Source organism: Pyxicephalus adspersus, chromosome 2 (genome assembly GCF_032062135.1).
Source record: "Pyxicephalus adspersus chromosome 2, UCB_Pads_2.0, whole genome shotgun sequence".
Taxonomy (NCBI): Eukaryota; Metazoa; Chordata; class Amphibia; order Anura; family Pyxicephalidae; genus Pyxicephalus; species Pyxicephalus adspersus.
In genome coordinates this window covers 134,696,516-134,709,730 of record NC_092859.1, presented here as the reverse complement: position 1 = coordinate 134,709,730, position 13,215 = coordinate 134,696,516, and the positions used below count along the sequence as shown (strand labels likewise).

At 36.2% G+C, this 13,215-nt stretch overlaps 1 protein-coding gene across 1 annotated transcript; it reads right to left on the bottom strand.

Annotated features, from left to right (window-relative positions):
* Positions 1-5,705: 5,705 nt before the first annotated feature.
* On the bottom strand, positions 5,706-7,770 carry LOC140322194 (cocaine- and amphetamine-regulated transcript protein-like). The gene is made up of 3 exons (XM_072398800.1): positions 7,538-7,770; positions 7,232-7,315; positions 5,706-6,018 (listed from the first exon to the last, which is right to left on the bottom strand). Exons 1-3 carry the CDS (start codon positions 7,694-7,696, stop codon positions 5,911-5,913), a joined length of 351 nt encoding a protein of 116 aa, XP_072254901.1. The 5' UTR covers positions 7,697-7,770; the 3' UTR covers positions 5,706-5,910.
* Positions 7,771-13,215: the final 5,445 nt, after the last annotated feature.

The window sequence follows — 13,215 nt, the reverse complement described above, 5'->3', positions numbered from 1 at the left end:
ATATTTTTTAGTAGTAGTAAAATATTTTACCATTTTAATTAGAAAAAATGGTAACAGTGAAGGTTGCTTAAGGTTTGCATTGAATTATTTTAATACATGTAACTATAAAGATATAGTTACTCTGCTTATATTGTGCCTTCCTTTTTTTTAGAAACATGCTGAAAAAATATTAAATTCCTTTGTAGTGCTAGGTCCCAAGTTCGAATCTCGGACAGGACACTAACTGCAAGGAGTTTACATGTTCTACCAGTTGTGTGGGTTTCCTCTGGCTCCCCTTCAAAACTGCTCTTAGACCAAGTCTCCATCATCGCAACAACTGAAGTGCAATGAATGGGTAAGACAGGGACAGTAGGTCTGAAGGAAAGGGTTAGATCGAGGGTCCTCATACAGGCCAAATTGTGGTGGAAAAAGTAATTTTCACTTCATTTGCTGCTGTCTGTTAAAGAAACACTAAAGATGTTTAAGGATCCTGGCCCTCACGTACTGGTGTTGAGTACCCCTGGGCGAGAGGATGACATTAAACAATAATGCATTTCAGTCAGTAGGCATATTGGTGACCTTATAAAAATGTAAAAATACATTATATTTAGACTTAAGGTTACATTTTATGAAAGACACTGATATAGACAAATTTTATATAGGAAGCCAGTGTATGTATAAAAGGAGATGTTTCTGTTTTGGCCAGGCTAAGTAAAGATAATAGCTTTGAATTGAAAAATATGTTATCAAAGACAGACGACTTTATTAAGTGTGTTTCTGATATCCATCAATACCTTTTGCACTCAGTTTTGATATTGCCATGCAACCAAACAGCAGTGACTCACTGATTTGTCCTCATACAGGGCAAAGAAACATCAAATATGAGCTTACTTCTATTTCACTGGTTTAGTGGACATGGTTTCATAAAAAGCACGTGGTTTTAGACTACATATCTGAAAGAATGCTGGGGCTGAGTTTAGGCAGCAGAACTGCTGCAGTTCAATGATGCAAACCAATTCTCACCCACCCCAAAACCCTGGGTAAAAATGAAACAAATTGGAGCAGCTGAAATCCCTTTTGTATATTTGTTTATCTTTGGTCCAGTTACAGTCTAGTTATTCAGAATCTTCATGCATTGCTTCTGGCAGTGTGCCAGTCAACTGCTTTCAAAGACTTGGATAGGAAAATTTTAAAACGTTTTTGCAACCATTTGCATGTGTTTCTAAATATGTTTCACATTGATTTGAAATACAGAATACCAGCAAATATCCCATGATTCACTTGAACCAGGTAAAACAAATGGCAAAAAATGTAACTACAGCCAACCATATGCATCAACCTCTTACAATCTCTTGTTTAAACACTCCTACCAGTTGCCTAGCATTTAAAAGTGCTTGGCAGTGGTTAACAGCACAGTGACTGCCCATCTGAGCTTATCCCTAACACATATTCCTTAGGTACACATACTAGCACACATAGAGTTGTAACTAACACCTTATATCTCTATCTATCCCAGTACTTTAATGTCTTGTTACAGCCAACTCTGCCACTTCTGCAAACCCTAAATGTTTGCTTCTTAGTCTGTTAGTGCAGCTCCCCCTTCTCCATCCCCCTCCTAAAACCTGCTGCCTATAAGAAGCACCTGCCACTAATTTTTGGAGAGTAGGTGGCCAGTGGAGGTACAGAAATGTGCAGGAAAGGTGGCAGTACATGCAGCAAATTGCTCACTGAGGGCATTGACCATGCTCCCTCTGCACTGAATGGCCGCTAATAATGTCAAGTGCAAGAGGCTGAGATTAGATTTTGAGCCCTTCTGAGGGACAGCTAGTGACATGACTATGGACTTTGTACAGTGCTGCAAAATATATGTTGACACTATATACTGTGTAATAATAATATATTTAATCAGCACTGGGCACAGGTTTATTAACATACTGTACTAGCATTGTTTGCATACTTTTCCAGCAAGCCAGGGGAGAAATACAAAAACTTCTGCTTAGGAAGGTGAGCAGTTATTCAAAAGGATATAGAGTTTTATTTAGTAAACCTGTGTGGTACCAATAGGGCTCTAAATGGGCATTTGCTTTTCCTAGAAGCATGGGCTTTTCCTAGAAGTTCATTAGTCCCTTATAGCAGTGAAACCGGGGTAACATATGTCTAGTGTTACTAATGATTCCTCTATATGGGAGAAATTTAATTTTAGTAGACACTCTGCAAAGCCAAGCTCTAGATGTTTTTTGGAAAAGAATGACAGCATTAGACCTTGCTGTAGGGCCCGCGTAGATGTGTTTTAGTTTGCCTCAAACAGGATTTTCATTCCCATTCAAGTCTACTGGAATGTAAAGTACACTTGAAGCAGGTTGGATGCTGCTCAGAAACAGGCCAACTGCTGGTCTAACACAAATAAATCTGAATGAGCTCCGAGGCGTCCCATCTGATCAACAAGGCCATCAACACTTGCCCAAAGGTTTACACAGACCCTTCGTGTTTTATGTTTGTCTGTGGCATAGGGGTGATTTCATTTTACATTGCTTATTGGGGATTGTGAGGCAGAATATACAGCAAGTATATTTTTTACCAAAGTGGTTCTTCCCAAAACAGTCCAGAACAAAGCAAAAAAATGTTGGTTGAAGATAGAGTTTGAATAAAGTGTACTGTGTATATTCCAAGCATACTAATCAGGCTGATGTATGAAAAGTGTGCTAAAGGAAAATTATCTTGTGTTCGTCATAGCTATCAATAACCTTCTAATTGTCATTTCTATGGTTTCAAAATGCAGCATGAACTTTGTTAGCCATGAGCAACATTCATTTGTATTTATGACCTTACAATCATTTTAGAATGTGTATATCTGGGCAATGGCATGTCTTAATTTTCCATATTATATAGTTATTTTTTCAAGTTATTTTACCAGGATGCAAACAAAACATTTTCTTTCTTTGCAGCCAGTGCTTGGTTTTGTCAGAGAATATCATGAGCGTGAGTTACAGTGAAAATCCATATTTACCCTCTGCATGCTGCTATACACCCTAACATATTTCTAGCAAATGTTTGTATGAACAAAGATCCTTAATTTCACCAGTTGGCCAGCTTGAACATGTTACAACATATGCAAAGAACCATTATATACAAAAGTTTGCTAGTTATACATAGGGGTGTATAGCATTTTGCCATGGGTTAATTCAGAATTTTCAGCATTGAACATATATTCACATCCATTTATCACTTTATACTGTATATGTAAGTAACTTTGAGCACAGTTCTTTATTTTTTTTGCAAGAATGTGACCAAAATGAGATTTGCTCTTGTATTATGTAAGAAGCCCCTGTTCTAATTTTTTAAGACAGTGAGCATTCTCTTGCTATTAGTCCAATCAGAAACTAAAATGTCACTTAGGTCAAAAATAAACAAATTCATATTTGTAAAAAATCCTAATGATAAATTCCCTCCTATTGTTTCATATCCTTAATAAGGCAAAATTAAATTCACTATAGTCACCTGCCCTCATTCCATCGCAGGTGCCACTATCACCTTCCTTCTTCTCTTCTCTGGACAAGAACTTTGACAAACTTGATTGCCTGGGCTGGGGTGCCGGAGTGGAAAGGACATCCCCTGTCCCCTTCTACAATAATGAAATGCCTGATCATTAATTTGTATAAGTGTAACTTTAGTTTCCCTTTACTGCCTGTGGTAACAATTGTATTCCACCTAATTAAACATTTTCATTAAACATGTTTTTTTACATATCTTATGTCCACATTTCAATTTCTGTACTATATTATTTGTGCTAATAGAATGTAACAAGCGCAGATGGCTGTAACACATTAGGATTACTAACACACTCTTACATTAGAGAGTTGAAGGTTAGATATTTGAAAAGATGTTGCAAGCAACGTCTCAATGTGGCATTTGGTAATGTTAGGAGATTTGTATTGCCCTGATCTTGTCATGTGGAGTGTAAAGGACACACAAATGATGCAATGTGACTGGATCATGTCAAATGCTCATTAAACATATTTAAAAATAATGTCTATAGAATTTACCTGTTAGACATGATACAAACATCTCTGATTGACCTTACCTTATATCTAGGATGCTTTTTAGGTTAAAAATGTAAACTGTAACAAAAAATGATGGCTTGACTATGCACACTCATTTACAAAGTCCAGTTTGCAAGTCATTGCATGATAAAATGGACTAGTGAATATAAGATATCAATATCTTCAAAGCCTAAGTGTCCATTTATACACAAGAAGTAACATTGGCATTAACATGTGTACTGTGTTACCATGTGCTACTGTTCATCCTTCTGAGCTTCTGTAATATGCAAAATATATAAGGGGCTTTATTTTTTCACTACTAGAACAGTGCAAAAAATGCAACTATGTGAATGGTCTATATTACATCTCTCGCATTTCCCTCTAAGCACAACAATCTGGAAATTGGCTTTAAAGATACTTCCAAGGTGTTCTTCCACAGCACATTAATTCTTTTTTTTTGGAGGAAGAACTAACATTTTTTTGAGTAAGTAGTAATGCCAACTTGACCATTCTGTATGATTTTAAAATAGTAGGCCATGTTAACATGGGGGAGTAAATTTCTCTTTAGGATAAACATATATTTTAGATTTTGACCAATAGTCATCCAGAAGCAATTGCAGCATCTGTGGTATGACGCTCTGTTGTAACAGGTTCATGGAATCAGATATATATTGATTTACATACACATTTTTAGTCCGACTGTACAATCAATTTTAGTTTTTCCAACATCTAGGTCTGACCTGTCAAACTCCAGACCTCAGGAGCCACAAATGGGCCAATATACTGTAATTCCTTTTGTCAGGGCCATTTTCTGACTCTGTAGACCTCACATTACCGGTAGTAAATTTTACTGCTATCTCTTAAAAGTCTAGTCATAAAGCAGTGAATCATTAAAACATTCCATGGTCGGGAATCATTCTTAGCCATTGAAATGCATGGATCATGGAATGTTTCTGTGAATATTCACTGCTTTAAAAATAGACCCCTTAGAGAAATACATGCTAACCCTGGCCTTCAAAGACTGGAGCTGGACAACCCTAATCTAGGCAGTGCAGGAACTTAGTTGATTAAAAATGAATTAATTGAATTGTCTAGGTAGACACTTAATAACATTGTGTTATACTTTTAAATCACCTAGCAGAGTGAAAGGGCTACAGTGGATTAGTTCAACATCTGGCTGAGATGTGTCTGAGCTTACTTGGATTTCATTGGCAGGTGAATTTGACATGCAGATGTCCTTATTCTGGCCTGCACATGACCTACCTCAATCAGATTTTGCATTATCATTTCATTGTATGGTGCTTTAGGTTAAAAATACCATCAACACATTTCCTAACCCAGACCATGGCCCACAAACGTATCCAGTTTCACCTTTGTGATTAACCTTTTTTTTAATATTTTTATATATTTTAAATTTTTCTTAGAAAGTGTAATGTTTTAATTATACTTTTACTAATATAGTATATGTAAATGGTTCCAGTGCTTTAATCGGTAAATAGGAAAGAGCTGGCTAGTTATTGTCCTTGGTTTACAACATCCCCTCCCCTTAAAATATGAGTATAAGACTGCCGAGAACATAAAAAGTTCTAAATCCAAACCCATTTTGCTTTACAATGGCTTTCAGTAGTTGTAGGTTTTAGAATCTTTATGCACAGTGGTTCCTTAAGACTGAATATAAAAGAACACTTTACAAAAGAGAGCATGTCTTTATTTGTACCTGCACAGTGTGCACACAGAAAGGCTATCAAGAACATTACAATATAACAACAGATGCTGTACATCATTTTACTAATGTAAAAATCATTGTCACCAAATCCCATCTTTTCCAGATCTTGTGCTGGTGCTCAGCCCTGTCGCTTCTGCAGTCCATCTTTGGGTTTTTACATTTTTCTTATAAACACTTTAGTAGGAAGAAGTTGCAAACAGAACCTCTGGGACAGTTACATAATTTCCCAATCCTAGAAGCCTTCCTTACTGCACACTGCTCACCAACATCACACTGGAAAATAAATTATATTGAAGAGAGACATCACTTTTAATTAAGACTATAGATGCATACATTCATTATTTATATACAGATTCATTATCATGCTATAAAAAGGTTTATTTATAACTCAACACATCATATAGAGCTTTGTTGGTAATAACTCTTGTCATTATGAATATATGTATGAATACATACAGATGCTTCTCCATGGTGAAACCTGTTGCACCACCAGCAAGCTGAAGAGAAAACCTTGAATGGATATTGTGATGTGTGTAAATAGCAGTTAGACATTTTAACATTGAACCTTGTATATATATATATATATATATATATATATATATATTTATATGTTTAGCCAGTCTATATGTCTATATATATATATATATATATATATATGTTTACACAGCAAACCTCTGTTTGGAGGTTTTACATTTAGAAAACATACAGTTCTGAATTCTATATGTAAATACGAGTATTGGTGAAGAATATAGAGAAATGTTATTGTGTGGTCTTGCATTCATGCTGATTATCTGAATCGATCAGACAGAGACATTATTATTTGATCATATAACACAAGTAACAAGAACAACTATAATATACAGAACCTTTAATATTAAATAACATCTTAGTTTTCAGTGTAATAAAACAATATGAGTCTTTCATGTACCCAAATGTGTTATATACCCTTGCTTTTGATCTAGGAAATAAAGTGTTCTTGCTTTTGTAAAAAAACAGCATACACAGACAGTATGTTTTAATATACAGAACATGTAATATTAAATCACATCCTAGTTTTCAGTATATTAAAACAATATGAGTCTTTTATGTACCCAAATGTGTTATATTCCCTTTTTTTTGATCTAGCAAATAAAGTGTTCTTGCTTTTGTAAAAAAAAAAGACAGCATACACAGACAGATAGCATACACAGACAATAAAGTGTTCTTTTGTAAAAAAAAAGACAGCATACACAGACAGTATGTTTTAATATACAAAACATGTATTATTAAAACACATCCTAGTTTTCAGTGTAATAAAACAATATGAGTCTTTTATGTACCCTAATGTGTTATATACCCTTGCTTTTAATCTAGCAAAGAAAGTGTTCTTGCTATTGTAAAGAAGACAGCATACACAGACAGTATGTTTTGCAACAGTCTAATAGGCATAAGTAGAAGTTTCTATAAACAGTAAAGCAGCAAACAAAAACCTATGATTTTAGCTTACCACTGGTACTTGTCCAAATTTCTTTTCCCATGAAGGCATTCGTTTACTCTGTAACTTCTCCAGGACTTCCTGCAGAGCCCCCAGCTGCAAAAGACATAAATAAACCAACAATGTTTACTTACCTAAACCACACAAGAGCTAGATACTAGAATACAGAGAAATACTTGGTTGTTCTGGAACTACAAGTCCCAGAAAAAAATTGTAGCCACAAATTGCAAAGCATTGCAGTAAAAAGGTATTTTGCATGCAGTTGCAGAAGTTTCACCTTGACACCACAGCTGGACTTTATGGGTTAGGGTTACTCACCAATTCTTTCTCACTGGAAGGAAGGGGATCTTTAGGGTAGAAGTCTCGCAGTGCCCTGGTCTCCAGTTCTGAGCTGTCATCCTGTGCACAGATAGAGCTAATGATGAGGAGCAGCAGACAGCTGCCTAGAGCCAGGGTGCGCAGTCTGGAGCTGTCCATGGTGCTGATCCCCGGCAATAGACTAGCGCTGGGTGCTGCTGCGCAAACAGAGGATGGCAGCGGTCGGGGGCAGCTCCCTATTTATCTCTTCCACTGGGATGTATGTTGTTATTTTATTTGATGAACTCCTCCCATCATGACGCCAATAAGAAGCGTGGGGGATAAGCAGAAATCATCAGATCCTTGTACTGGTGGAGACTTTTGTTCAGCAATCAATCAACATCCCCAGGCTATGCTGACATGGCACAGAGGGCATGGAAGACTTATGTTTCCTCTCTGATACTTCAAAGCAATTTCATTTTACTGTGAGAACTTTGTCAGACATCATTTACATCAGTTCTGCTCTGACTCCTATACAAGCTTGCAGGATCTCACATTGAAATGGCTTTCCTAGCTGTAGGGTAAAGTGTGATCACATATACATTGCACTACTTATTGCTTTGTAATATTACAAATCACAACATACAAAACAAGTGAATACCCTGCAGGAGCATGTGCAGCAGATAAAACACATTTATAACTGGATTGTAACAGGATTGATATGCTTTTATCATGTCTGGGTTGTCTGATGTGGAACTAGTGGTTATTACATGTTCTGTCATTGTTTTATTTCACCTTCACAATAAATCTTGTAGTTCTGTAATAGATGTGAAGGTTTGTTTGGGTTTTAATTATAATAGCTGTTTCTTAGGAGATTGATGTCCTTGGTTTCTAAAACCAAGGCACAGAAAGAGTTAGATGTTAGAGTTAATGCAAAGGAAATCAGAGAAACATGGAAGCTGTTATTTGATTTAAATTAAAAAAGCAAATAGTAACAATAAAACTATACATTCCAAAAATCTGTTTAGGAGAAATTAAACGTCTCTGGTTTAAATATGACCAGACCCAGCACCAGAATGCATACTAAAAAAACAGATTGAAATCTTAATTTCTAATCTGCATACAGTACTTCTGGATGACACTGGAACAAAATAGAAGATAGATCAGCTATAGCAGCACTATTTCTGTTCAATATTTATTTTTGGGTTCATCATTATAAGCCACCAGCTCAACAATTTTGTAACTTTGTAAAAGTACTAAAGTAAAAACAAATACCTTCTCTGGTGTTTAATGTACCCCCATTGCCCCCAATTCCAGACACAATGTAGAGATAATTTGCTGGTATTACAAATTTTTGGCAGTAACTGATGTTTTATGTTAAAGTCTTATTATTTATTTATTTTTTAGGATTTACTTAGAAAAATAATTTAATGTATAAAGTTTTATGTATTTCATAAAATTGTCACCTACAGTATTAAATATATTAAGGCATTATTGGGCATGACAAACTCAATTAAACCAGACTACCAGCAAAATGTCCAACATATTTTTAAAATATGTTTGTATTCCCTTTTAATTACTAACATATGAGGTATTGCATATAATTCATGCATAGATTTAAAGCTAGGATGCGGAGCTCTATGATCCTTTTCATGCCAACTTGTCTGTTCTTAGCTGCTTCTCTATAAAAGTTGTTGTTTGAGTTTACCATCTCAAAGTTAAATTAACACATCCAGGGGACATCCAGGATTTCAACCAGAGAGAAAGTGTCTGAAAGCAAACAGTTTATGCTGTGTTTTCCTTTTAGAAAAAGTTTAAAAAGTTTTCCTTTTAGAAAAACATTTTAAAAATGTTCTCTGAATGTCATGTGCACAGCTTGTTGGCAATGTATTTGTAATAAAAAAAAAATCCTAAATAAATACATGATATATGTATCAATGTTCTGTTTTTAAATCCTCTATATTTTACAGGTCCACTTAACAATCATATATAAAAGAGAAGATTAGGGCAAGATAGATAAGTAAAATTTGCAAAGTGTAATATTGGGTTGCATTGACTTACACTATCACATTTATTATATAAATGGTGACAAGTAAAAGTTCTTCTTTAAATAGCACTTAGTGGAAGTCTGATCTGCACAATGTATACTAACAAAATGAGACATACAAAATATTATTTATTCAGTGTGGATGACTATGAACTGAAAATACTTCTAACAGCCAATTACATTTAGTCGTCTGTAGTTATATTAGTAAAATGTTTTAATTGTCGTAACTTTTTTTATTTTACTTTATTTAGAGCCTATTAGTTTATATTACCTGTTTGCATTATATCATTCATGATTATGTACTTTCTATAAATACAAAGAATGTCATAATTTTACCCTAAATAAAAGCAGAAAGTATTAACAAACGCCATTATTTTGATAATTAAGATTTATAAAATGTTACAAATAAAAAAGTATTTAGTGTGATATTATTGGATATTTGTTTTCATCATTATAGACCACATTTAGTAGAAAAATCTTTCTACAAATACAATGACACCCCGGGGATAAAGGAAAGTAATGATTCCTAAATTAAAAAGTGCTGGCAAGACTAAGTTTCCTAGCACTTTTATTTAAATATCATTTTACTGAACATGTTAAAATTTACCTATTGGGTAAACTAGGCAAAGCCATTCTGAAGCAAACAGATTCAAAGTAAAGTATTTCTCTAACTTTTTATCCATTCTCTAGTATTTCTTTTCTACAATTATGGATTTGATTTAAGTACATCACAATTAGAATTGATCAAGGTTAAAAACCAGTTAATACAATCTGATTCCTTGGTTTAAAAACATCCTAAAGAATAATATAGATTATCTTTCCTGAACTGTCATACTGATAACTGACTTGAGTGTCACTGACCCAGGACAAGTATAGAGATAAGACATTTTTCTGACATTTATTTACAGCACTGTCTTTCTAGGGCTTTGACTTAAACATGCTGAAGTCAGACACAGACAGATACAGCACATTCAGAAGTAAACATACAATGGCAATTCCTTTACTGCTCTCATGACATATACATACACAAAAATTTGGTAGATTCACCTTAAATATATATTTATGATTTAATTGGATTTTATTGAATTTACTGGCTTTTCAAATACATTTTTAGGGAATTCATTGGTGGTACCAGGTTTCCTTCTTGAATGTCTACTATAGTCTTGTTGTTTCCGCTGCATTCTCCATATTATGAATTAATTACTGAAGGACGTCTAACAGCAAGGCTGGGGGTAGCTTGTAAGGCGTACAGCGAAGAGGGTCCAATGTCTTTTGTAGAATACTGATTCTGTAATCTCAATAAGACATAGGTTTGCATCAACCTTTATGGATTTATTTTAATTAAAGATTTGAAGGAAAAAAGGGAAACAGGGAAGCATTAGGAAGGATTATTCCAAAATGACACACAATTAGGCTGTAATGCGCTTGGGCACACAAACCACAGCCAACTCCAGGAATCCTTTTATCAAGCTTTATTGTCGTCATAAAACAAGACAAGGGTTATTCACAGATGATCAGTCCAATAAGCGTGGTACAGAAGGGTAAGGCAAAGGAAGTCAGGAACAATCAGAGGTCAGGACAAGCAGCAGGCAAGGGTAGTCACAAACAATCCAAGGTCAGGGCAGGCGGAGTTTAGGCAGAATCAGGTATCAGACCGGATTGCTATTGCTAACGACAACAGGTTGCCAGAGTGCCCAATAACCTTCCGCCACCTGGCGCCATTTGTTTGCAGGATAACTGAATCCCCTGCGGCCAATCAAAGTAACTATGTCCCGCCCCGTGGCGAGGCAGCCAAGTGCCTCGCCCCGGGGGGGAACAAGAGGCATGCGTGGTAGCGTGCACCTCTTCCCTGGGACGTGTCCTACTTTGCACATCCGCAGGAGTGCTGAGAACAAGACTTTCTCTGTTCACGTCCATAGGGATGCTGCCTGGCCGAACAGTAGTTAGGCTAGAACTGATTCCCTTCACCTGCAGAGAGAGACACGCTGCAAGCAGAGCAGCAGCCTTGGCCACGCTGCCTGCTGCAGCGGCGTCTCCCTCTGTGGCTGAGATCCCCAGGGACGCCGCAGGCTCGCTGGACAGGCAAGTTCCTTACAGAGGCATTGCCATAGAAGGAACAAAAAAAGGAAAAAAAAAATAAAAAAACATCACAGCTATAATTGTCAATACATTGAAGAAATATCATGGCTGAGGTAGGTAGAACATCATATAACAGGGAAGACAGATTAACAAGGGAACAAGTAAAGCTGCGTACACACTTGCAATAATTATCGTCGGAAACAAATCGTCCGATGTTCATTAACAAAAAAAGTGCATAACTACGCCGACGAACCAGGTTTGTCGCTGTGTGTGCGGTCGTTCGGTGATCATGGATGGTTCTGCAGTACACTTTCTCCTTTACATGTCACTTCCTGCATTGTTCAAATGATCGTATCTAGTGTGTGTACATTATTGGTGGATTATATTTGAATGATTGTATTGTTACAATATGTACAGAATTGTGCACAATTCTGTACATGTTGTAACAATACATGTAATCCTCAGTTCTTTTCTTGTAAAAGCAAAAGAGCCAAAGCAAGCAATCAACTCTCTCCTTGTGATGAGGTCCTCATTTTGTGGATCTTGTAACTGAGAATTTCAGAGAATTTATTATATTAAAAAATCAGGATTCAAGATCTTTTGGCAATGCAGACCGGCCCAGAGGAGTGAGGGATGGCTCCTTGCCAACATGTTATTCCTGCACAGAAAGTCACCTCTGTGACTCAGACAGATAAAGTGAGCTAACCATGAAAAAGTATTTTATTTTGTTTATTCGTTGTCGGTAACCCAACATGAGAAACCTGTAGTGAAACCATTTTAGAGAAATAAAAGTTTAAAAAACCCTAAAGCTGTCAATTTGTTACCACTCCACCAACAAATCATGTGTTCAGCAAGCTGCAGCATCACCTGCATCCCTGTAGCTGTGAATGCTCCACTGTTCTTGGCATCCCCTGCACAGAAACATAGGTTGTGCACAGCCTCTGTTTCTGTGCAGGGGATGCAGAGAACTGTGGAAAATTCACAGCTACACTGATGCAGGTGATGCTGCAGCTTGCTGAGTAGATGATCTGTGGATGGAATGGTAACACAATCATTGTAAAATGAGCTCTCTATATATTTTACATTTAAAAGCCACAGGGTAAACATGGCACAGGTTGTCACATTTACATGTATTTTAACTATTAATAGAGCTGTTTGAGGTTCTGATTTAATTTAGTTTACATTTATCACATTTTGGGATCTTAAAGACCTGACATATCTGTGGTGTCAAACCTTTCGAATTTACTCAAATTGAAGATTCACAGTGGGTCTGAAATTACCTTACTACTCCATTAGGCTATTGCCATCATTAAAGTTTTACTTTATTATGCAATGCCTGTCTCTGTCTGCTGAAATTCCTACATTAATGAATATACCAGTTTTTCTTAACAAGGGTGGTGTGGAACCCTAAGGTTCTTTCAGAGGTTGCTAGGGGCTCCTTGAGCAATGAGAAATTTTTGCTTCACAGTTAACTTTAAGTGACACCAATGATCTATAAGGGTGACATTCTTCCCAATGGCCAGCAATGAAAGAAGAATTCCTAAAATTTTTCTCAAGGGTTCCCCCATATTAA

Bases quoted from the DNA above. Each gene is read 5' to 3' on its own strand.
- LOC140322194 (XM_072398800.1), bottom strand. From the start codon at position 7,696: ATGGACAGCTCCAGACTGCGCACCCTGGCTCTAGGCAGCTGTCTGCTG. The intron at 7,316-7,537 runs GTGAGTAACCCT...TGTCTTTTGCAG, and splicing joins CTTCCAGTGAGAAAGAATTG to CTGGGGGCTCTGCAGGAAGT. The intron at 6,019-7,231 runs GTAAGCTAAAAT...TTTATTTTCCAG, and splicing joins AATTTGGACAAGTACCAGTG to TGTGATGTTGGTGAGCAGTG.